Consider the following 26,396-nt stretch of genomic DNA (forward strand, 5'->3'; position numbering starts at 1 on the left):
TGGGGATGCCAGTATAGATCCGATCGGATCAGATATTGATCAGTTCAGATACTATACCACTAAGGGAGGTGTACGGTGCGTGCGTGGGTGTTAGCGCTACTGGCACTAACCTGACGCTGCCTGGGGCTGGTGCTTGCCAGTTCACCAAAACGCTACCAAAAAAACTGTTAGCGATCACAGGGATCAGGCCTGACTCTGCGAACGCTGCAGTTATGCGTTTAGTGTTTTTTTAAGTGACAGTGATCGATCGATACTGCACTTGGGTGGGCTGGGCTGGGCCAGGCGGAGGGGCAAAACGCAGGTGCTAGCAGGTATCTGGGCTGATCCCGCTAACACTGCGTTTTTGGGAATCCTAAACTGCTGGGGACGCTAGTATAGATCTGATCGGATCAGATATTGATGCGTTCAGATACTATACCACTAAGGGAGGTGTACGGTGCGTGGGTGTTAGCGCTACTGGCACTAACCTGACGCTGCCTGGGGCTGGTGCTTGCCATTTCACCAAAACGCTACCAAAAAAACTGTTAGCGATCGCAGGGATCAGGCCTGACTCTGCGAACGCTGCAGTTATGCGTTTAGTGTTTTGTAAGTGACCGTGATCGATCGATACTGCACTTGGGTGGGCTGGGCCGAGCCGGGCGGAGGGGCAAAACGCAGGTGCTAGCAGGTATCTGGGCTGATCCCGCTAACACTGTGTTTTTGGGAACCCTAAACTGCTGGGGACGCTAGTATAGATCTGATCGGATCAGATATTGATCCGTACAGATACTATACCACTAAGGGAGGCGTATGCTGCGTGCGTGGGTGTTAGCGGTACTGGCGCTAATCTGACGCTGCCTGGGGCGATGCATATCACCGCCGGGCGATCAGGGGGCTAAACCTTTATTCGGTAATAAACGGCGGGTGCCCTGACACTATAAAAAATAAACAAACTAACCAGCGTCACCCGTAACGGTTATACAGTGATCAGTGGTGAAAGGGTTAACTAGGGGGCAATCAAGGGGTTAAAACATTTATTAGGTAGTATATGGGGGTCCCTGTCGCTATAAAACGCTGACGGCGAACCTAAATATTTACCTCACTAACTAGCATCACCAGCGACACTAATACAGCGATCAGAAAAATGATCGCTTAGCGACACTGGTGACGGGGGGTGATCAAGGGGTTAAAACTTTATTAGGGGGGGTTAGGGGGGTACCCTAGACCTACAGGGGGCCTAACACTCACTGCCCTGACACTAACTGTCACAAACTGACACCAATACAGTAATCAGAAAAAAAAAAAAAAAAAAAAACCTGCTGGTGTCAGTTTGTGACGGGGGGGGGGGTGATTGGGGGGGGATCGGGGGGCGATCGGGGGGGGGATCGGGGTGTAATGTGTGCCTGGCATGTTCTACTGTGTGTGTGTCTGTTGTGCACTCACATTTCAGTCTTCTCTCCTCGGCCCGGAACGGAAAATACCGAGCCGAGGAGAGATGACATCATTTCCTCTGCCTCTGTGTACAATACAGAGGCAGGGAAATGATCCCATTGGCTGGGAGCGATCGCGAGGGGGGGGCCATGAATGGATGGCCTCCCCCTCACCTCCGATCGCCGGGGGACATTTGCCGACCGCCGCAGGCACCGGGGGGGGGGTCCGATCGGACCCCCCACCCGCGGGCAGGCAAGGACGTACATGTAAGTCCTTTTGCCTGCCCGTGCCATTCTGCCGACGTATATAGTCGTGCGGCGGTCGGCAAGTGGTTAACAACCACTTTAACTGAAAGAGAGAGATCTGTGTAACTGATTAGAAGGAACACAAGATCTCTCTCTTCCTCTCTGACAGAATGGTGGTCTGCCTTCTTTACATTGTTCTGTCTCTCCTGCAAACGATCGGTGGGTCCCAGTATATATTTTTTGGGTATATTTATTATAGCAAAAAGTAAAAAATAATGTGTTTTTTTTCGAAATTGACGCTATTTTTCTGTTTATAGCACAAAAAATAAAAACCGCAGAGGTGATCAAATACCACCAAAAGAAAGCTCTATTTGTGGGGAAAAAAGTACGTCAATTTTGTTTGGGAGCCATGTCGCATGACTGTGCAATTGTCAGTTAAAGCGACGCAGTGCCGAATCGCAAAAAGTGCTCTGGTCTTTGGGCCGCCAAATGGTCCAGAGCTTAAGTGGTTAATAGACCAATTTAATTTTTTTATATTTATCAGGCCATAAAGGGTCAAAAAAGAGAAGTTCATTGTTAGTACTTACATACATTTTGAGCCCTTCCCAATGTAAAGGTAACTTGCTTCCAAACAAAGACAGTATCTTTCACAATATATATTACACATATTACACTGAAAAGCTGCATTATAATAGCACACAGATCGGGCTGAAAAAAATAGTCTCTTACTTATTGCATGTTAGTTTAACTAAAATCAAAGTAATAAAAATATACTATATTTTAAAATATAAACTGATGAAAACATTCTTTTAGCCTCCTGTGTGTTTATGGCAGCTTGGCCCCAAATCAAGCTGAGATTCAGTGATCATTATATATATCCTACAACATTGCTTTAGTTTTCCCCCCTATCCTTTCCCTTTTTGGTCTAGGATTAGCATTGCAGAAGCACTATGTTCTCCAAACCAGACCAGCTTCCTATGTGCACCAGTTTTAGTAAATCTCACCCAGTGTGTTTTGTACACAAGTTTTAAAAATGCTCTGCTTTTTATTAGCCCTGCACATTTAATTTTTGCTTTTTTTTTTTAAGGGGCCATTCTAATGCCATAAAAAGTGGAAGCTACTCTATTGTTTATTGCAATAGAAAGTGTAAAAACATGTCATTGAAGTCCTGTTTAAAATTATGTATATATGTCAGTACACCATCTTCTGTAAGTAAATGTTCGAAATAAACTTAGAGAGAAGTTCAGGAATATGAAAAACAAAATAATCATACTTGCCTATACCAATCATACTCACGCTACTGCCTCTAATGCCCCATACACACGATCAGAAATTCCATCAGAAAAAACTTAGATGGTTTTTCGGACGGAATTCCGCTCAAGCTTGACTTGCATACACACGGTCACACAAAAGTTCTCTGAACTTTCGACCGTCAAGAACGTGGTGATGTACAACACTACGATGAGCCTAGAAAATAAAGTTCAATGCTTCCGAGCATGCGTCAAATTGTTTCCGAGCATGCGTGATTTTTTGCATGTCCGAATTGCATACAGACGATCACATTTTTGGATAGGAACTTTTCCCGACCGAAAAATAGAGAACATGCTCCCAGTCTTTTTCTGGCTGGAATTCCGCCAGCAAAAGTCCGAGGGGGCATAAACAGGGTCGCATTTTCTGACCAAAAGCTCACACCAGTCTTTTGCTGGCGGCATTTCCGATCGTGTGTACACGGCATAAGACTGAGAGCTTATCGATCAAACACTGTTGATCACAGGCAGAGAGCTGGTGACGGTCAGTCAGCAGTTCTCCTCTTTGCCATGCCGGCGATCACTGGAGCGCTGAGCTGTGGAGGGGAAGGTAGTGGCTGGCTCAGGCTCTCAGTGCCTACTAAGAGGCTGAGTCAGCTGTCAGTCCATTCTTCTAGATGGATACATATTTGACATTTTCACATACATGATAAGATTAGCATTTTTTTCTGGAAGATTGCATAGAACCTCCCCCCAACATTATTTAGTTTCCGAAAGTAGACATTCTGAAGGATAAAATGGTGGTTGTTGTAATTTTCTTATGTCACACGATATTTGTGCATCCGTTTATCAAAATGCGAATTCTCATTAATAAAATACACTTTAATGCATTTCAGTGCACTCAAACACAGTATAATACCCCTTTTTTAGTACAATATAAAATATGATGTTGCACTGAGTAAATAGTTGCCAAATATGTCAAGATTTAACATTTTTGCACGCTTGTAAGTTGGCAACAAACTACGATACCTAAAATTTTCCATATGTGATGCATTAAAAGCCTTTACAGGTTACCAGATTAGAGATAAACTTGAGCTCTGGCACTAGAATTATTGCTCTCACTCTAACATTTACGATGATACCTCACATTTGTGGTGAAATTACAGTTTACATATGCATGCAGGACCTATGTGCACATTTGCATTTGTGCGTGAGCACCAGGGAATGAGGGGGTGCTTTAATTTTTTCCACACTTTTAACACTTTTTTATTCAACTTTATTGCTATCACAAGAGATGACCAACTATTATCAAGATCGGCTTAATCAGCAGCTTCTCTGGCCAGTACCATCCAGGGAAACAGCACTGAACCCAGAAGTGACAAAATCCTCATTTGCGTCTGGCTTCATTCATCACAAAGGGGAGGGAGGAATATATGTCTCTCTTCCTTTTCCTCTGTGGATATAATAGATGATATAATGGATATATTGAATATTGGAATCTAAAGCCAGCCAATGATGGATCAAATCTCAATCCATCCCTGGGCAGGCTGTTTGTACCCAAGTCCATCCAGCGTTTTGGATTTTTAGCATGAGATTACTGCCTGCGGCTATAGCCCCTAGCAGTATTCATTGTGTTCTGCTAGCCAGGAAGACTCTCCACAAACCCCACAACCCCCCCATCCCGACAGTTGAACAATAGCAGTGCGGGAGAAATCAACTGATTGTGTTGATGGGGGAATCGAGTGATTTTCTTTTCTTAGACTAATGTCAACTTCTAAACAATACAACCTTACATTGAGACCTTTCTTATGCCTTGTTCAAGAACATAACTTTGTTATACTTAACACCCTGTGTTTCCTGTCCATGGTCTATACCTTGTCTTGTATATTGTTTTTCAAAATAAATAAATACGATATAAAAAAAAACTTTTAACGTTGTGTTAAAGATTTTCTTCAACTGCCTTTCTGTAAAGCTATCAGACTCTATACAGGTGCCCTCTGTATAGATACTGCTGCTACTAAGCTTGTGCAGTTAAAATGCACTACCTAATCTTTGTTATGTTTGTTAAATGTTAAAAAAACATACAATAATGAAATATATTTGCACACACCTTTCTTGTTAATTGCAATTGTGTTGGTACAAAACTTTTTCTCATTACTCCGAAAGTACAAAAAAAGTGGTAGGAGGCAACATCAAAAGCTGGCATATCAGGCTCGGTAGACTTCATGTCTGTTACATTACTTCATTTTCACTAGTTTATATTTTCATCATTGTGGCTGCTTATCTCCCAGTATGGCATTATGAACTGCAGAGTGTTTATTCAAGCTGAATTATTATTCAGTTATTTATCAAAGATATATTACACAAGGATTTGAAAGGAATTGCTAGTTTTAAAGTTGAACTTGAGCCAGGTATATACTGTATATGAAAAGAAGACACGTTGACCCTAATATACTAAAGGAGAGTAGAGCTTGTACACTTTTAAAGTGAATTTTCACTTGTCTTAGTCAATGAGGTCAAAAAGAGTGATGTGCAAAGAAAGTCTTAAAAAAATAGATTTTTGCTTGCACATCTTTGGATGATGCTTGCACAGAGAAAACTCAATTAAGCTGGCCGTAGATGGATCAAAATGTGGCTGCTTCAGCAGGGGCCTGCCAAATTTTGATCCTCGATCTATCGATTTTTTTCCCTATCATCGGCTGAAGCCATCAGTATGTTTTGGCAGTGGAGAGCCTCGCGGTGAGAATACAGCGTCTCAGCAGGTAGGATACATCCATCCACCTCAGTTGTGTTAGTGGAGGAATTTGCCCTTTTTGTTCAGCCCACTGGCCCTTTGTGGCCAGCTTTCGTTTAGTGAATAAGGTGAAATCTAATCATCCAATCATGTGGCAGTGAAAATGTGTTTGTTTTTGTTTTTTTTTTGTTTGTTTTTTTTTTCTTTGCATGCATGTGATTGGGTATTCTTTGCACTGTGTTTTAACTCAAGTGAAAATTTACTTTGAAAGCAAACATGCTCTACTCCACAAGTAAATCAACCCAAGTAATGTTGCTATGTATGCTTTCATAAAACATTCATTGTATTAAAAAAATGTCTTTTGCAATGCCCTGTACAGAAGCACTCAGACTGGGAGAAATGGTGCAGGACTGGGAGCCAATCAGGTGTGTTGCAGGCAAATGTATTGGAAAGAAACATGCAGATAGGAAGATAGAGCAGAATGAGTGGAGACATAGGGGTTGATTTACTAAAGGCAAAAAGATTGCAGTTGACCTCTGCAAGTGCAGTTGCTCCAGAGCTTCGTAAATGAGGTATTGCTTCACTTTGCAAAGAATACCCAATCACCTGCAAGGAAAATTTAAAAAAACAGCATTTTTGCTTGTACGTGATTGGATGATGGAAGTAGGCAGAGCTTCTGCTCATTTACTAAGCTCTGGAGCAACTGCATTTCCAAAGTGCGACTGCACTTTGCAAAGTCCATAGTCTGCCTTTAGTAAATCAACTCCTCAACCTCATCAGTCTGTGGTGCCCTTTCACTTTCCAGTCAGCAGACTGGAGAGATGATACCTTCACTCCTTTACTGGATGTTATAACAAATAATAAGACTTAAACTGGCCTTTTTTATTAATCTTGTGGTTTGTAATCTCATCTTTTTAATACAGTTCTGTATTCTCTGAAATGCATAAAAATATATTTAAAAATGCTACCAACACTTAGTTATCTGAAATGTGTTTTAACTTTCTATTAGCTTCTGCATACTACGACCTAGTCTGAGAGAGGGTGTGGCCAGCACTGTGAGCCAATCAGGTTGTATCACATTGAATAGCATTCTGGGTCTGACTCTGGGAACACAGACAGGACAAGGGGAGCCCAGGGATGAGCAGTAGTCTGCTTTTGTTCCTTTAGGGCCAATTCACACCAGTGCGTTTTAGCGCAGCTGTAAAACGCAGATCAACGGAAGGACACCTGAAAAACAATAATTTTCATCTATTCTATTCACACCATAATGTTGCGTTATGCTAAAATGCAAAATGTGTGTCAAAGGACATCAGCGCGCATTAAATCGGATGGAAATGTACAGTGCATCCGGAAACTATTTACATCGCTTCACTTTTTCCACATTTTGTTATGTTACAGCCTTTTTCCAAAATTGATTAAATTCATTATTTGCTTTAATATTATACAAACAATACCCCATAATGACAATGTGAAAAAGTTTGTTTGAAATCTTTGCAAATGTATTAAAAATAAAAAACAAAAAAAATCACATGTACATAAGGAATTCACAGCCTTTGCTCAATACTTTGTTGAAGCACCGTTGGCACCAATTACAGCCTGAAGTCTTTTTTAAGTATGATGCTACAAGCTTGGCACAACTATTTTTGGGCAGTTTCTCCTATTCTTATTTGCAGGACCTCTCAAGCTTCATCAGGTTGAATGGGGAGTGTCGGTGCACAGCCATTTTCAGATCTCTCCAGAGATGTTAAATTGGGTTCAAGTTTGGACTCTGGCTTGGCCACTCAAGGACATTCACAGAGTTGTCCCATAGCCACTCCTTTGTTATCTTTTCTGTGTGCTTAGGGTCGTTGTCCTGTTGGAAGATGAACCTTCGCCCCAGTCTGAGGTCCAGAGCACTCTGGAGCAAGTTTTCATCAAGGATGTCTCTGTACATTGCTGCATTTATCTTTCCCTCGATCCTGACTAGTCTCCCAGTTCCTGCTGCTGAAAGACATCCCCACAACATGATGCTGCCACCACCATGGTTCACTGTAGGGATGGTATTGGCCAGGTGATGAGCGTGCCTGGTTTCCTCAAGACATGGCGCTTGCCATTCAGGCCAAAGAGTTCAATCTTTGTTTCATCAGACCAGAGGATTTTGTTTCTCATGGTCTGAGAGTCCTTCAGGTGCCTTTTGTAAACTCTAGGCGGGCTGTCATTTGTGCCTTTTACTGAGGAGTGGCTTCTGTCTGGCCACTCTACCATACAGACCTGATTTGTAAAGTGCTGCAGAGTTGGTTGTTCTGGAAGGTTCTCCTCTCTCCACAGAGAAATGCTGGAGCTATGTCAGAGTGAGCATTGGGTTCTTGGTCACCTCCCTGACTAAGGCCCTTCTCCATCGATCGCTCAGTTTGTCCGGGTGGCCCGCACTAGGGGGAGTCCTGGCGGTTCCAAACTTCTTCCATTTATGGATGATGGAGACCACTGTGCTCAGTGGGCTCTTCAATGCTCCAGAACTGTTTTTGTACCCTTACCCAGATCTGTGCCTCAATACAATCCTGTCTTGGATGTCTACAGACAATTCCTTGGACTTCTTGGCTTGGTTTGTGCTCTGACATGGTCTGTTTACTGTGGGACCTTATATAGACAGATGTGTGCCTTTCCAAATCATGGCCAATCAACTGAATTTACCACAGGTGGACTCCAATCAAGTTTTAGAAACATCTCCAGGATGATCAGTGGAAACAGGATGCAGCTGAGCTCAATTTTGAGTGTCATGGCAAAGGCTGTGAATACTTATGTACTTGTGATTTTTTTTTGTTTTTTATTTTTAATAAATTTGCAAAGATTTCAAACAAACTTCTTTCACTTTGCCATTATGGGGTATTGTTTGTAGAACTTTGAGGAAAATAATGAATTTATTCCATTTTGGAATAAGACTGTAACATAACAAAACGTGGAAAAAGTGAAGCGCTGTATACTTTCCGGATGCACTGTACATTCATTTTATTGCAAGTCAGTGTGAATTGGCCCTCATTGTCTATTTAGCAGGTGGGTGACAAATAAAGAGGCGCTTCAGGACCCACTTTTTTTTTTCTACAGTCACCAATTATCTGTTGTTGCACATTTGGGTGGGGAATACTGATCTGTTCACAAAGCAGTTGTAACAACAAGGTGGGCTATGTAAGGGCAAATTCACACTGACCTGTACATTTCCATCCATTTTAGTCACATTTTAACACGTGCTGACATCCATTGACATACATTATGATGTTTGTTTGCATTTTAGCGCAACGCAATGCAACGTTATGCTGTGAATAGGACACACTGGAAATTATTGTCTTTTGGACGTCCTTCTGTTGATCTGGATTTTACAGCTGCGCTAAAATACACTGGTGTGAATTGGCCCTCAGTGGGGTATAAAATTAAGATCATGACCATGATCATCATTCTGATTCTTTACCTGAAACTCTGATGGATCATTTTCAAAAGGCGCACTGCATTTTAAAACACCAGTCTTAGAAACAATTTTTTAAATTATTTTTTATATGTGTAATCACAGCTTTGTGCCTTATTTGCTTCTAAATATGAGGAATAAAAAATATAGAAAAAAATGTAACTTATTTATACAAACTTGTGCTGTTGCACTTTTCACACTCAAATATAAGCCTTTAGGGAGCACTTCTAAATGCCAATAGCTTCTCAGCATGTATGTGCTATTCTGGAAGATTACACTCCATATAGCATATGCACCAGTATAGTAGCTGAATACTCTTCTGCAAAGTCAGGAAAGTTGAAATTGAGTTCTGTTAACAGAACAAATAATGTTTACTTTGAGCTATAATGATAGTTTACTTACATGGGAATACAGTAGAGAACAACCCTAGTCTTGCACGTTGATGTGGGCACATGGTTTTAAAAGAAAATGTATCCTTCAAAATTTTTTTTTAAAAACAGTTTTAATTAGGAAAAAACTACTTTAAAAACACCTTATAGAAAATCCAGAGTTGTTCAGGCAATCACATTTTTTTAGAAGGATTTTCATTATTTTTAAGTGATTTTGACACCTTTATACAGAAATGTATGTTTTTGGCACAAACAATTTTATGATATGTCATAATAGATTGTTACAACACAGTCATGGCAGATTCAGTCTTGTACTGGAAGAGAGTGTAGATCACCAGCACATCATGTGCTTTGCTTTAAAAAAAAAATTGTATTAGTCACATAAATACAGTAGCAACATTTTGGACCTATTAATTTAACTCCTTCCTCAGACAACAGTGACAGTGGGAATTTTACTGTTGCCTGATAAAGTGGCTGAACTAAGAACTCTGAAATGTTGCTTCTGTAATTATGTGACTAATAAAGAAGCTTTAAGGAGATAAAGGGGTGCATGATGTTCTGGCGATCCACACTCTCCCCCATTACCTTGCAGTGGTGTCATCCAGGCCTGCCCTGCCATAGTGCACACCAGGCCACATGTCCTAACAAGAGCTGGCTAATGCAGGGGTCCCCAACTCCGGGCCATGGACCGATACTAGTCCGTGGCTTGTTGATGCCCAGGCCACACAGCAGGAGGTAAGTTGTAACCATGGTTCAGACAGAGCTAACACAAACCGCAGTCGCTGCCCACCTCCCGCTATACGGCCATACCTGTATCTTCTCTCTCTGCTCTCCCTGGAGATCTACACAGAGAGCTGGAGATCTATACAGAGAGTGGGGACCTTTCCATAGCAACAAGTGGGTAATCACCCACTATACGGCCATACCTGTATCTTCTCTCTCTGCTCTCCCTGGAGATCTACACAGAGAGCTGGAGATCTATACAGAGAGTGGGGACCTTTCCATAGCAACAAGTGGGTAATCACCCGTTTGTTAATATGATCCAAATCTGCAGCTCCTACCGCCCTCTGCCCTGCTGATAAAATGACCTCGTCATTGAGGTGGAAGACCCTGGAGAGGACACACAGGCTGAATCCTGCCGCTGCCCTGCCAAAGGTAGGACGGTGAAGGGGAAGCAGAGAGTAAAACTGGGCACTTTGATTATAGAGAAAAAAAGGGGGCATGACTCCAAGAGTCACTGTGATGGGGGGCAGTCATTTCTAGGGGCACTGTGATATAAAGGGGACTGCACTGTAAAGGGATACTGTAATCATTACAGTGCACCCCCCTTTATATCACAGTGCTCCTTTACATTACAGTGCAGAGCCCTCGTGAATGCCCTGCCCCCAGCCCCCTGGTTCCTGGAAAAATTGTCTGCTCAGCCTAAAATGCCCGGGTATACTTTTTGTCCCAGTCCAGGTCTGGCACCATCTATCACAGATCACTGCAGTACTCAAAATTCAGGTTCCTTTACCATTTTGAATGCACAAACTTCTATTCATGTTGACCTGTACTGGTCTGATTTAGGTGAAAATCAGATTGGTGAAAAATTACCACATTTAAGAATAATATTTTATTAAATTACATGAGCCAAGTGATGAAGCAATTACCAAGGTAGACATCTCCCCATTTATCATTCTTAAGGCGGTGTCTGCCCAACGATGATTAAACAATTAATCTTTCTACTGCATTTCCATTAAAATGTGAAGTATATCTCAAAGTACTGTGTTGTGATAGGCCATGGTACATAATACAGCCATTATTTCCATGGTATTCAAGGTAAACATTGCTTCTATTGCTTCTGCTTAAGTTTGCATGGTTAGACCCTGTAGGAGAGCACATACGAATAGCTGAATGGTCTCTAAAATAAGGAACAATAAACATACCCATGCCCTAGTTATTACTATGGGAATATCCAGGGGTTATCTTCTGTTTTATTGCTGAAAACAATGAGAAAAAACTTATTTCAGGTTTTTAACATCTATGGATTCAACAATGCTTTATGTCTGGCTTGAAGTACTGTACAGCTTCTGCGTAGTGAATAAGTTATAAAGAACATGAAGTAGAAATAATTTGTGATACAGCATCAACACAAATGTTTTTACGATCCATTTGTTTAAGCATGAATAATAAAGGAAGTCCTGGGAAAAGGGGAATGTAGGTATAAATGCTCTCTTATTTAAAATAATATTCAAAAACTAAAATTCAAATCATCCAAAAGAAAAAGAAAATTGTACAAATAACCCTTTAACAAATATCAATGGGATGAAAAATATTTCTGTTTAATTTTTCCCAGCATACTGCAAAAATATGCATACATCCTTTATCTTGTGTTGCAGTGCACTGAGGGACAGGAGCAATTATTTGGTACTGGAATGTATATTGAGGTGCAACTGGAAATTAATGTCAGTGCACTGCAACATATGCTGCACATAGTACCATTAACATGCGTAAAATGGTGTGTACACGGCCATTACTATCTCTCCAGTTTTAGCTGTTTTGATTTTATTTGTGTTGTGTTCCAGGCACTTTGGAGAGCAATTTGTGCTTAATTTTTGTCAATCCTAAAAATAAAGCTATGAGAATATTAACCAGTAACACCTAAATATTCCAGGAAAATCAAAACATTTCACTTAGTATAGTCTCAACAATTTACAAGTGGTTTTACATTAAGCTGAAAAACTCTGTATGAAGAAACAGAATCCAGTGCTAGGCAAGAGCAAGTCTGGATTTCAAAATCATATTTATATTTGTCTTGTTTTAGCTAACAATGTAGATTATATTTTTTGTCAAGTATTTTAACTCTGATTTAATTTGTACATATCTTCTTTCTGTAGCGGTTTGTCAGCCACCATGTAAACATGGAGACTGTGTAGGTCCCAATAAATGCAAATGTCATGCTGGTTACACCGGAAAGACCTGCAATCAAGGTACTGTATACATTTTGATTGACTCTTTGCATTGTGATTTTACTAAGATATAAATGTGCCTTTTACATGTTGATGTGTTCTTAAAGAAACATAGTTGATGCAGTAACTGATTGTGAACCAAACATTCTAAAATCAAAGCAATAAACAGAATCTTTAGAAATATATAAAATTATAAAGCTGATACTTAAAAAAAAAGTATAATTTTTATCTGGAATAGTGATAGTACTTACTCAAAACTGTGTGAGGTCCAATAGATGGGACAGAAAGGAATAAACAGAACCTATATAATATAGACCTATAGAATATATAAAATTGTAAAGATGATACTTAAACCAAATCAAATAATTCTTATCTGGAATGGCACTCATACATACAACTGTTTAAAGTCCAGTAGATTTATTTTTATTTTAGTATATTTATAATTATTTTTAATTAGTATGTAGCCCTGTGGTCCTGCAAGACACAACATTTTGTTCTATTGTATGTCCTCACATGTAGTGGAATGACAATAAGATTTGTCTTGACTTGAAATGGGACAGATAGCTTTTCTGCTCATAAATATGTATACCCATAGTTGGTGATAAAACCCAAACAACTCCTTCCACAGTTTGACAGTGCATGGATAGAGAATGGTTTAACCCCTTCCCGCCGACCGTACGCAGATATGCGTACTCGGCTTTCGGGGGTTATACCGGGATGATGCCCTACCGCTGTTTAGAGCCGGCAATTGGCTATCCGTGTATAACAACCGATGCGGCTAAAAGCCGCTCGGCTGTTATACCGGAGCAGCGGGGCGGGACGTCCCCCCCTCCCGCCGCTCTTACCGGGCATCCCGGCCGATCTGGAGGCTCGGTGACCAATCCGATGCCTCCGGCGGCTCTGGGCAGGCTGGAACGAAGCTGTGGGCGGCTTTGTTCCAGCCTTCAAATTGTAAACGCGGAAGCGACGTCATGACGTCACTTCCCGTTTACTCAGGTGCCAATGGCGCCGGTTTTTAAAAAGTACACAGTATTCAGAATCGCCGTTTTCGGCGATCTGAATGCTTTGAAGTGTAAAGGAGGGATGGGGGGTCTTTTAGACCCCCGATCTCTCCATAAAGAGTACCTGTCACCACCTATTACTGTCACAAGGGATGTTTACATTCCTTGTGACAGCAATAAAAGTCATCAAAACATTTTTTTTTTAAACACAATTTATGAATTTAAAAAGAAATAAAAAAATAAATAAGAAAAAAAAATGTTTTAAAGCGCCCCCGTCCCCGCAAGCTCGCACAGCGAAGAAAACGCATATGGAAGTCTCCCCGCATATGTAAACGGTGTTCAAATCACACATGTGACATATCGCCACGATCGTCTGAGCGAGAGCAATAACTCTAGCACTAGACCTCCACTGTAACTCTAACCTGGTAACCGTAAAAAAAATTTAAAGCGTCGCATATGGAAATTCTTAGGTACCGTAGTTTGTCGCCATTCCACGAGTGTGTGCAATTATAAAGCGTGACATGTTTGGTATCTATTTACTCGGCGTAACATCATCTTTCACATTATACAAAAAAATTGGGGTAACTTTACTGTTTGGATTTTTTAAAATTCATGAAAGTGTCCCTTTTCCAAAAATTTGCGTTTAAAACACCGCTGCACAAATACCGTGTGATATAAAACATTGCAACAATCTCCATTTTATTCTCTAGATTCTCTGCTAAAAAAATATACATAATGTTTGGGGGTTCAAAGTAATTTTCTAGCAAAAAATACGGATTTTAACTTGTAAACACCAAATTTCAAAAATAGGCTTAGTCATGAAAGGGTTAATCAGGTCAGTGCTGGTAATCAAAGATGGTATTGGGGTAGGCTGGAAAGTTTTGGAAATGACCTGTTCTAGACTGATTATACAGAGATAAGCCAGGGTTGCATATTTAGCTTAAAGGAAAACTTTCGTAACCAGCCTTACGTGGAACCCTAGAGTCCCCTCGGAGGTTGGTAAGTGTTCCTTGATGCGATTAGTGGCAGACTGATCTCCTGCCTACACTGACCACCAGTGTAAGGGGTCACTTCTACCCTGATCCCCAGTGTAGAGGTCACTTCTACACTGACCTCCAATGTAAGGAGTCACTGTCTATGTTTCTTTTCTGTCCATTATCATTATTTGAACTGAGAATTTTTATTTAAAACTCTCTACAATCTACTAATCTTGCTAATGTACAGTAAGCTGTGGACATACAGTATCTCACAAAAGTGAGTACACCCCTCACATTTTTGTAAATATTTTATTATATCTTTTCATGCGACAACACTGAAGAAATGATACTTTGCTACAATGTAAAGTAGTGAGTGTACAGCTTGTATAACAGTGTAAATTTGCTGTCCCCTCAAAATAACTCAACACACAGCCATTAATGTTTAAACCGCTGGCAACAAAAGTGAGTACACCCCTAAGTAAAAATGTCCAAATTGGGCCAAATTAGCCATTTTTTCTCCCCAGTGTCATGTGACTCATTAGTGTTACAAGGTCTCAGGTGTGATTAGGGAGCAGGTGTGTTAACTTTGGTTTTATCGCTCTCACTCTCTCATACTGGTCACTGGAAGTTCAACATGGCACCTCACGGCAAAGAACTATCTGAGGATCTGAAAAAAGACTTGTTGCTCTTCATAAAGATGGCCTAGGCTATAAGAATATTGCCAAGACCCTGAAACTGCAGCACGGTGGCCAAGACCGTACAGCGGTTTACCAGGACAGGTTCCACTCAGAACAGGCCTCGCCATGGCCGACCAAAGAAGTTGAGTGCACGTGCTCAGCATCATATCCAGAGGCTGTCTTTGGGAAATAGACGTATGAGTGCTGCCAGCATTGCTGCAGAGGTTGAAGGGGTGGAGGGTCAGACTGTCAGTGCTCAGAACATACGCCGCACACTGCATCAAATTGGTCTGCATGGCTGTCGTCCCAGAAGGAAGCTTCTTCTAAAGATGATACACAAGAGAGTCTGCAAACAGTTTGCTGAAGACAAGCATACTAAGGACATGGATTACTGGAACCATGTCCTGTGGTCTGATGAGACCAAGATAAACTTGTTTAATTCAGATGGTGTCAAGCGTGTGTGGCGGCAGCCAAGTGAGGGGTACAAAGACAAGTGTGTCTTGCCTACAGTGAAGCATGATGGTGGGAGTGTCATGGTCTGGGGCTGCATGAGAGTTGCCGGCACTGGGGAGCTACAGTTAATTGAGGGATCCATGAATGCCAACATGTACTGTGGCATACTGAAGCAGAGCATGATCCCCTCCCTTTGGAGACTGGGCTGCAGAGCAGTATTCCAACATAACATCCCCAAACAGACCTCCAAGATGACCACTGCCTTGCTAAAGAAGCTGAGGGTAAAGGTGATGGACTGGCCAAGCATGTCTCCAGACCTAAATCCTATTGAGGATCTGTGGGGCATCCTCAAACAGAAGGTGAGGTGCGCAAGACCTCTAACATCCACCAGCTCTGTGATGTCGTCATGGAGGAGTGGAAGAGGACTCCAGTGGCAACCTGTGAAGCTCTGATGAACTCCATGCCCAAGAGGGTTAAGGCAGTGCTGGAAAATAATGGTGGCCACACAAAATATTGACACTTTGGGCCCAATTTGGACATTTTTACTTAGGGGTGTGTTCACTTTTGTTGCCAGCGGTTTAGATGGCTGTGTGTTGAGTTATTTTGAGGGGACACCAAATTTACACTGTTATACAAGCTGTACACTCACTACTTTACATTGTATCAAAGTGCCATTTCTTCAGTGTTGTCACATAAAAAGATATAATAAAATAGTTTTAAAAAATAAGGGGGGTGTACTTACTTTTGTGAGATGCTGTAAGAATTTTTAGCTGGATTTCCTTGAGACCTGGAAACTATTTATTTAAAGAGTAGATGTGGTAGATATATATGTGGAATGACTTGAAAAAGTCATTACCTGATGGTCTGAGTATTTGTGATGGAACAATTTAAAAAAATGGTATACAGCGGCTACCATAATTACAGAAAAAAAAAAAAAAAAACAAAGGAATCGGATAGTGTTGTAAAAAATTTTTTTTATCTTGAATTTTGAACAACTAACACGCTTCATTAATAAGTTAAGCTAAGTACATTGATCTGTTTTTCAGAATACCGTTGGCTTGTGATCACACAAATGATCTAGTCATTTCCAGGTCACTGTTTAGCCTAATTTAAAGTACAAATCAACTTAAATTCATTTTGAATGATCAAAGATCATACTCAGATGGTTAGTGAAACTGGCGAAAAATCTTTCAGTTACATTATGAAATTAACCTCAACATGCAGAGGTATTATACATTATAGTAGTGGTATTTTTAAAACAGACATATTTTTCCAGCCTAAAAACAATGTACACACATCTAGAACCATTTGCAACTTTTAGTGCATTAGCCTTTTGCGGATCACCACTGAAAACCAGGTAGACTGTGTTCATAAAGGAGTGCAAACACTAATATATGGTGATCATTTGGTAGGTAGGGGCCTAATTTAAGAAAATATCCCTCTCACCATTGTACCACTGAAATTTATCCATGCCCTCTGGTTTAAGTAGCAAATATGCTTCAGTGTTTGCATAAACAGACTTTTTTAAGTGGTGTATAGTGTATACTGAGTGTGTATATGCAGCTAAAAGCATTTATATTGTATATATTGTATATGTTGCTGAAAAGCAATGTACTGCAGAGATTATTCTTCGACTTACAGTTAATAAATGCTTTGCATTAGCAAGTAAATATCTAGGCTAGGAGCTAAATTCACTGCTTGTAATCCATATGTGTGAGCTGTTTTCCTTGATAACATTTTGTGATTTTGTTTAGACACTCTTATGAATCATGTACACCTGCTGCACTGTATAACCAGGAAGACTCCAGTATTTACTCATTCAGCTTCTCTACTTTCTGTGCCACGCACCTATTTATTAGACCATTTAATTATTTATGTGATAAAACTGTTTTGTCCAGGGAGTAGACCAGAGGTGATAAGTTGACATGGGAAGCTGCAAATCAAAAAATAAGGTTGTCACCTGCCTGGCTGTGCTTGTGAATCATAAGACAGGCTAAACAAAATGACAAATTATTTGGCGGATTAAACTGTTACCATTAATGGGTAAAATAATTGGACATATTACATGGACACTTGGGTAATGTCATCATTAAAAGAGAAGTATGGCTTTGAAAGAAAAAACAAACAAACATTATACTCACCTATGTGGATACAGCATCATCCAATACTGCACCTGTCACCTGCCAGCTCTGTAGTGAGAACTGAGCGATCAAACACTGCTGATCGCTCAGAGCTCTCCTCCACTATGAGCAGCGAGCCGTGACTGTCAGTAGCTCTCTGCTCTCCCCTGTAGTGCTCACTGGAGTCAAGATAAGAAATGGCTGCACCTCACATGGGCTCCAAATAAAGTTTATTGGAATATTAAGATATGCAAAATGACACCAGAGGACACCAGCAGTGGTTAAGGTAGATGCGTTTCACACAACAGAAATGTGCGTAATCACCTGCCACATAAGCCGACAATGGGCTTCAGCCTGCTAACAGATCAATCGGGTCACAGGCGTACAGAATGAACTGCACTCCTGTGAGGCATAGCCAAAAGTGCTTTGACTATACTTTTTTAATATATTATGTATCTAAGATGCAGGAATTGTTGATAAAACCATGCTGTTCTTTCGGTATAAGTCATTCTGTTAGTAGCCATCTAGTTTGTAATACATGTCTTGTATTTTGCAAATGTTTTCAATGATCTTTTGTTGATGGGTTGATAAATTGAAAACTATGTTCTTGGCAAGATAAGTAAATTCTCAAATATACAAGAACAGATGTTATGTTTTGTTATGTTTGGTAGTTTTTCTGTTTTTGGTGCTTTTTCTTTCTAAAGCAAAATTTCAATCCATGATGTATAGTTTCCCTGCTGTTATTTTAATCCAATGTACCACTTACTCTCATTCCTCGAGAGCAGATGTGATGCAAAGGGGCTGTTGCCCCTTATTTGATTTGTAATTAATTTGTAATTTCTTTTTTTTTTTGCTGGGGTATCTAATGTCATTTTCCACATCATCAAATGTTACATTTGTAGAAGACTTTTTTATTCCATGAACAAGTAAACAGCAACTAAGTACAACCCAACTTGGTTTATGTCCACCCAGGGCATGTAGAATAAAGCAACATCCCCTAAAAGGGGGTCTAATGCTTATCCACCCTATCCAAAACTATCTAAACTTTACTTTTAAGGGATACTTTAAGTCCTTTGACAGTACATTTTTAAGTAAATGTTGAATATTTTATCATAGAGTAGTATGATTCTGTGGTTCCCCTAATTGATAATGCTTTCCAATTTTCTGCACACAATTATAGGTGTAATAATTAATGTGCTTCTTTCAAATTTATAGTAATTAGGATGATCAATATCTGGTCAGTGCAAAGAGTTCAAAAGTTTTTAGTCCCTTAATACTGCGCAAGAGGCAAATAGAATTTACTTATCTTGAAGGACAAACTATTTTGTCACCGTGTTAAAAGAACATTTTTACTGTAATCAGTCATTGGTTTGAATGGTGTGCCAAGTAAGGTAGTTGACATGAACTTGTCATGTTCACCAAAGCAAATATTATTGGTATATGCACAGGAGGAGCAACTGCAATGCAGTGAATCCAAAAGTAAAAGATGTATACAGCAAGCAGTGTAAACATCACAAAGCCCACCTCAATTCTACCCACTGTAATGTGTTTTACCCAAAATTGTAGAGATAAGGCTACTTTCACACTGAGGCACTTTACAGGCGCTACAGCGCTAAAAATAGCGCCTGTAAAGTCTCTCTCCTGTGTCTCCAGTGTGGAAGCCCAAGGGCTTTAACACTGGAGCGGTGTGCTTGCAGGACGGTACAAAAAGTCCTGCAAGCCATATCTTTGCATAGCTGTAGGAGCGGTGTATTCACCACTCCTAAAGCGCCCCTTCCCATTGAAAACAATGGGGCAGCGCCGCTAAACTGCCGGCATAGCACCGCTGCAGTGGCGCTATGTGGGTGGTTTTAACCCTTTTTTGTCGGGCACTAGCGGTGGTTAAAACCGCCCCGCTAGCGGACGAATAGCGCCGCTAAAACGACGGTAAAGCGGCGCTAAATATAGCGCCACGCCCACAATGCCCCAATCTGAAAGTAGCCTAACTTGTACATGCCTTTTGGATTGGTTACTTTTTGCCTTGAGAGGACCCTGGATTCTTGGCTTTGACTCTTCTTTGACACACACCCTCCCACTGTTTTGCCCTACCTCTGTGTTTCCTATACCAAATATGAGAACCTCTGCTGGCCACAAAAGCTTTTTTTTTTTTTTTTTTTGACAATTACCGTAAATGACAGGGGGGGGGGGTTTAGGCTGACCATACACTAGTAGAATTTAAGTTAAGTAACTTTTATTTTAAGTAACTTTTTATTTTAAGAATGTTTGTTTGATTTTCTAATGACGTTCATTTTTGACTGCAGTGCTGAGAATATCTGAAGGAGCAAGATGGAAATGTTTTATTGAATAAACAAATTTCTAACAGTGAATGTGGTTTTTATTTGGGAAAATATATTCATTCCAAAATTGAATGTTATAAAATTTTTGAAGTATTTTCAAATGACATTTGTCAAAGTATTAAATGTGATGAAAATTTTTCATATGGATGTTTGTTAGAATGTTTGTTCAAAAATCTACTAGTGTATGGCCAGCTTTAGACAAGAGAGGATACTGCTTGCCTTTGACTTGAAGAAACATGCAGATATTGACAGGCAAACAAAAAAGGTGCCTGCACCTTATGTTTGCGGTAAACACTTTAAAGGATAAGTTCAGCTTGCATAACATGTTATATGTTATACCCATATTCAGGGTGTAACGTGTTACTAAACAAGCAGCCTCCGCAATACTCCCCCCCCCCCCCCCCAGCCCCCATTGTGACAGTGGGCCAGGGATCTTCTCCTCGCATCGGAAGTCCCAATTTAAAAAATGGCTTGTAGCTCTTGATGAACTACCAGAGTGCTGATGAGCACTCTAAGTAGATCATGGAAGCTTCTGGTCATTCAGAAACTGGCAGACAACTACACTAACAGTCTGCAGGGGCCTGCGATTGCACTTGCAATCTGCTGATCGCGGAATGTAATGCTTTACAGGCTCCTAATAAAATAATAATGCACATTTTTTTTACCTGCAAAAAGATGTGCATTGTTTTTTTCTAATTTAACAATTTAACAATTTAACAAACGGCTCCCAGTGTGGGATGACCTTCTACTATCATTGATGAGAAGGTAAGTATGGATTTGAATTGGTAAGTGTTAGGGGTTAGGTGAAGGTTAGGGTAAGGTTCTCTTACTTCCTGTTGTGGACAAGAAGTGATGGGAAATCTACCCAACAATCACAGGCAGCAACAAATATGCTGGCAGGGGTTTTCATTTTTTTCCTTCTCTATCCAAAACTAAAAATAAATATTTTGGCTTTGCATACAAGTGTATCAGAAGACAAATATTTTTATTTTTTATAGAATGGTAAATGGTTATTAAATGGAACCTGTCAGCTCTGTGGTATTTAATTTGTGGTAGTTCTTAATTTGTGTCCCTCCCTGAAAGTCCTACCTGGTAAAGGTAACCTATTAGTAGTTATCAAATAACACAATGATCAGTGCTATATTTGTTCTCTGTGCCAATTCTCATAATAATGTCCAGTGGATGTAGTGTATTGGTATTCTTTGCACACTATAAAGTCTGTATGTAATAATGACTATGTCTTCCTCTTGTACATGAAGATGAGCATCTACTGACCATCCAGCCTGAATGGTACCACGATGTGCCTGTGTTCTACCCTGTGGATGTTCCTGTGACAGGGTATCCTCCTGAGGGTGAGATTGTCTCCTTTCTCCTACGCCAGTGCTCTTCTTGTCAGCGCATGGCTGTAGAAGACTGAAAAGCCTTTTTCATACTTTGCTGCTCCCTGATAGGGTAAACGATTGGCTTTGATATGAAAACTATACTCCTTAAGCCTAAGGCATGCAAATGAAAATGCAATGGCAGGAACTTTCTTTTTCTGAGAATGACATATTTTACTTTACTTCCTTTCTTTATGAGCACACTTTCTTTTTCACATTTTCTGGGACAACTTTATTGTAAAGCGAAGAGGCAATTAAAAAACAAAAGTGGCTTTAGTGTTTTTAAAACACTAGTATCTAGACATAACACATACTTCATTTGCCTTTTTTAATTATTTCAGCTGATAGGCTTAGATATTTAGTAGTGAAAGCTAACAGATAAGATTAATAACTTCGCAAATTTGCCTGCCCATACTTGGCATTTTTATTAAGATAGTTTGGAATAATATTCAAAGAGCCATCATTAAGTCTTAATGTTCTTTATACCTATATTTTACTATATGGCCTTCTGATCATGACACCTATGTTAGATTAGCCTATTCCAAAAACCATGGGCAACAATATGGAGTTGGTTCGCCCTTTGTGGTTATAACAGTCTCCACTCTTCAAGGTGTGTTTTCCTCTGTATTATAAAGTGAGCCTGTAGGAATTCTTCCAATTAATCCTAAAGAGTATCTATGAGGCCAGGTACTGATGTTGGATGGGAAGACCTGGACCACAGTTGGCATTCCGATTCACCATAAAGGTGTTCAATAAGATGTAAATAGTTTCTCTGCAGACAACTCGTGTTCCTGCACCAACTTAATAAACCATGAGATAGATTTACTAAAGGAAAATATACTGTGCACTAGAAGTGCACTGCAAGTGCATTTGCTCTAGATCTGAGGGGAAGCTCTGCTAATTTCTATCATCCAATCATGTGCAGGCAAAAATGCAGTTTTTTATTTTCCTTGCATGTTCCCCTCAGAACTAGAGCAACTGCACATGCAGTGCACTTGTGGGTGTACTTGCAGTGCACAGACTCTATGCATTTAGTAAATCAACCCCCATGTCTTTTTGAATCTGGCTTTGTGAACTGGAGCACAGTCATGCTGGAAAAAAAAATACGATTCCCAGACTGTTGCCACAAGGTTTGAAGTGCACAATTGTCTATATTTGTTATTGTGTGCAGTAGCATTAAAGCCGAAGTCCAGCCAAAATCGCAAACAGAAAAATCAGCCCAAGGGACATAACTTACAGTCATTAGGATGTGTCCCTTGTGCTGATACCTCTTCCGTACTATTCCGTACTGCCTGCCACCAGATTCTTCAGGTGTGGGGGTTATTACAACTAAGCAGCTGTCATCAAGAGAGCCTGACTATGGACACCCTTTCTGCCTTACTACAGCTTTTATGAATGGAACACCATCTATAAATAGAGGGAGTAAACCTATCAATCATGCACCCATCCTCCATTCTTAGGTCTTGTTCCATTCATAGAATAGAATGTAGTTTGGCTTTTATGAATGAAGCAATGTGGGCATAGTCAGGTCGCACCAGAAGATTGCGGTAGTGGAGGTGGGGGCAGGATGGAGGGAGATTTTCACTAACAGAAAAGAAATTAGCACAAGGGATACATCCTACTAACTGTACGTTATGCACCTTGTGCATAGTTTTCTGTTTGTGATTTTGACTGCACTTAACAGTTCCCCTTACTAGAAACACTGGTACTCAATAATTTGGAGTGGTGTCTATATACTTTTGACCATATAGGTAGACGTGATGGCCATATAGTGTATTTGGTTTTCATATAATTCCTTTAAATCAAATTCATGAATAATGTGCAGTTTCTGGAGATAAAGCTATTATAAATCAAGAGACATTTTCCCCATTAACGAAAACTACCAACTGCATTTTTTGCCTAACCCCCCTGCCCCCAAGTGGCAAGCTTAATGTAATGGGAAATCATGGAGTATAGAAAGTTATTCAAAATAAAAATAAAATATTCTACTTTCTAGAGAATACCTTTCTATGATTATAAATTACCTAAGAAGCTCAAAATTCTTGAAATTTAAAAACTAGTAGTTGACAATATTTATCCTGTGTTTAAACTGCACAGGAAGTCAGTTTCTTTTAGAGAATATCACACCCTGTGACCCCAACTTGATCAATTTTAAATATATTGAATTCCTGTGTGGTGCTAAAACATTTTTTGATTTATTTATAAATACAAATTTTTTTTTTTTATCTTTATAAATATTAATTGGACGATCATTAGCCTATTTACATCGCAAACCTGGTCAATACAAAATGAGCATATTATGAAAACTATGGAAGAGGTTATTACCTGCCAGAAACTATATGCCAGAATGTTCATAGATCCAGAAATAGACAGGTGAGTTTATACATGTAAAGCTTGACTTTTCCTATAAAAGTTTAGCCTGGCCCACCTGTTCCTACCTCCATAGCCTCCCTAGTGGTTATTTTTTGGGTGATGTCATTAAACAAAGTGGGGTGGGGAGGCAATAGGGGACAGAACCAAATGTGGCCTTGCACGTGTGCAAGAAAAGTTGATATTTACTAATAACTTCTGCTGTCTGTATTGATTCAACTGAATATAGCTTCTGCATTTTTTTTCCCATATGCTCAGTTTGTGACTTAACTAAGATGCCATGTCCAGTATTGGAAATATTCCCAGCAATATCTTTTCTCTAAGATGAAAAGCAGACCACTTTAATTAAGAATATTTGAATGCAGACTCTACATTACATACAAGGTCAAACCTATAATTCTCCTAGAAAATGTAGGATACCTAACCATTGTCCCTTCATATTCTCTTCTGCTGCTCCTCATTATGAACAATGTTCTTATTGTATGTGCCTGTGCTTTTTATCTACCTTCACGTAAAGCACCCTGCTCAGACATCAAGGCTTCACTTTGAATTTTGTAAGCAATACATTTCTTAACACTGATTTCTCTGTGCCTAATAAACAGCATGTTAACCTGTCCAAATGGAAAATGCTAAATATTTCAACATAACTGATATTTCCTAATCATTGGTTCTGGGTGGATCTTTGTGTTATTGAATTAGACATTTTGTCAGATGTCAAGATTTCTGCTACCTGGCTTATAAAGATATGCTCATGGGTATTCAAAAAGGCAAGCCTTAGCAGGGTCACAAAAGTTCAATGGAATATACTGTTGTATCCTCGTCCTGCTTTGGACTATTACCATTATGGAAAAATTGCATTCGATATTCTTATTATCACATAGGTCAAGTGAGAATAAATTACAATAATATATGAATAAAAACAGCAAACAGTTATCATTTTAATAGCAGCTGTGTTGAAAATGATGTTAAAGGCAATTTATTTATTAAAGACTATTTATTTATTTTTTAAATAACAAACATGTCATACTTACCTGCTCTGTGCAGTGCTTTTGCACAGATCAGCCCCAATCCTCCTCTTCTCAGGTCCCCTGCCGGTGCTCCTGGCCCCTCCCTCCTGCTGAGTTCCCCCACAGCAAGTAACTTGCTGTGGGGGCACCTAAGCAGGCTCGCTTCTGAGAAGCTACTCCCATTCATGTCCTTTTACACACACAGCCGCGGCTCAACTCTGCCCCCTCTCTCTTCTCATGGCTCACTGGCTGTGAATGCTGTCTCAACCAATGAGGAGGGAGAGTCCCTGGAGAGACAAGGCTCTCGTGCACATTGCTGGAGGAAAAATGGGCTCAGGCAAGTATAAGGGGGTGCTGGGGGAGCTGCTGCTCACGGAAGGTTTTTTACTTTCATGCATGGAATGCACGAAGGTAAGAAAACTCGAGCCTTTAGAACCACTTTAAATTTCAACTAGGTAAACACACAATTGTTTGAGATTGACTAAGCAGTTAACCAAGATAATGTCCATTTTGACATCAATGTGTTTTTAAGTTCACAATCGCTGTTATTTTTTTTTTTTTTTTTTAATTGACAATTTTTATTATTTTTTTCCACAGAGAAAAAAAAATAACAAATACAGCATTATAGCATTGGGTACAGGGATAGAAAGAGATCATAGTGTCACATTTCAATTTGGCACACGGTCACCCAAACATTGGGCGGTTAAGCCTGTCAATATAAACAGTTAGTGATGAAACGGAGTGGTTTTACTAGATTGTTATACATCTCATACAGTATATCCATTGGTACCCTTTAAATATATATATATATAACTTCACAAAAAGAAAAAAAAAAAGAAGGAAAAGAGTAGAGAAAGGAGGAAAAAAAAGGGGGGGGGATAGCCACCCATCTCCAGAACCGGGGCAGGTCCGTGGGGGATGGGTCATAAATACATAAATGACACATATCATTAGGTCGTAGGAGTCTCAAACAGAACCCAGGGTTCCCAAATACGGTTATGCTTCTCAAGAGTATCATTTAATGAGGCCGTAAGATATTCCATTCTCTTAACATCCCTAATCCTGGAGTGTAGCTCAGTCAATGAGGGAGTCTCTCTTTTTTTCCATTTTAGAGCCACCAGACAGTGTGCTGCAGTAAGCACATGAGCTAAGAGTTTTTTGGATGCTTTTGAGAAGGTGGTAGGTGGAAGGCCTAAGAGAAAAATCCTCGGATCAAGGAACACTCCTGTATCAAAGATGGACTGGAGTAGGGATTGTACCATACCCCAGTAGGGGATGATTAGAGGGCAGGTCCAATAGACATGAAATAATGTTCCCCTATCCTTATAACATCTCCAACAGCGAGAATCAGCTGTGGGGTATATGGAGTGGAGCAGGTCAGGGGTCTGATACCAATGGAATAGAATTTTGTATTGATTCTCTTTATAAAGCGTGCATATGGAGCTTTTAGTAGCCTGGTTCTATATGAATTGCCAGGTCTTTAAGGGTAAGTCTGTACCCAACGCCTGCTCCCACTTAGCCATATATGGATGTCGTGGGCCATCTGGTGAGAAATCAGTGACCAGTATTTGATAGGAGCGGGAAATCATGCCCTTAGGGGACGAACCCTCTAAACATAGCTTTTCAAAGTCTGTCAGGGGAGAAAATCTTAAATTCGACCTCAGTGA

General features: G+C 40.1%; 1 protein-coding gene across 5 annotated transcripts in view; it reads left to right on the forward strand.

Annotated features, from left to right (window-relative positions):
• Nucleotides 1-26,396, forward strand: part of NPNT (nephronectin) — a 171,791-nt gene that overhangs the window by 89,735 nt on the left and 55,660 nt on the right. For 3 of the 5 annotated variants that reach the window (XM_073601908.1, XM_073601935.1, XM_073601916.1), the window contains 2 exons: nt 12,338-12,430; nt 21,233-21,325. In XM_073601908.1, coding sequence (XP_073458009.1) covers nt 12,338-12,430; nt 21,233-21,325 — 186 coding nt within the window. The remainder of the gene's footprint in view (nt 1-12,337; nt 12,431-21,232; nt 21,326-26,396) is intronic. The other 2 variants (XM_073601925.1, XM_073601942.1) reach the window with 1 other exon arrangement.

The sequence above is a fragment of the Aquarana catesbeiana genome, linkage group LG01 (genome assembly GCF_042186555.1).
Source record: "Aquarana catesbeiana isolate 2022-GZ linkage group LG01, ASM4218655v1, whole genome shotgun sequence".
NCBI lineage: Eukaryota > Metazoa > Chordata > Amphibia > Anura > Ranidae > Aquarana > Aquarana catesbeiana.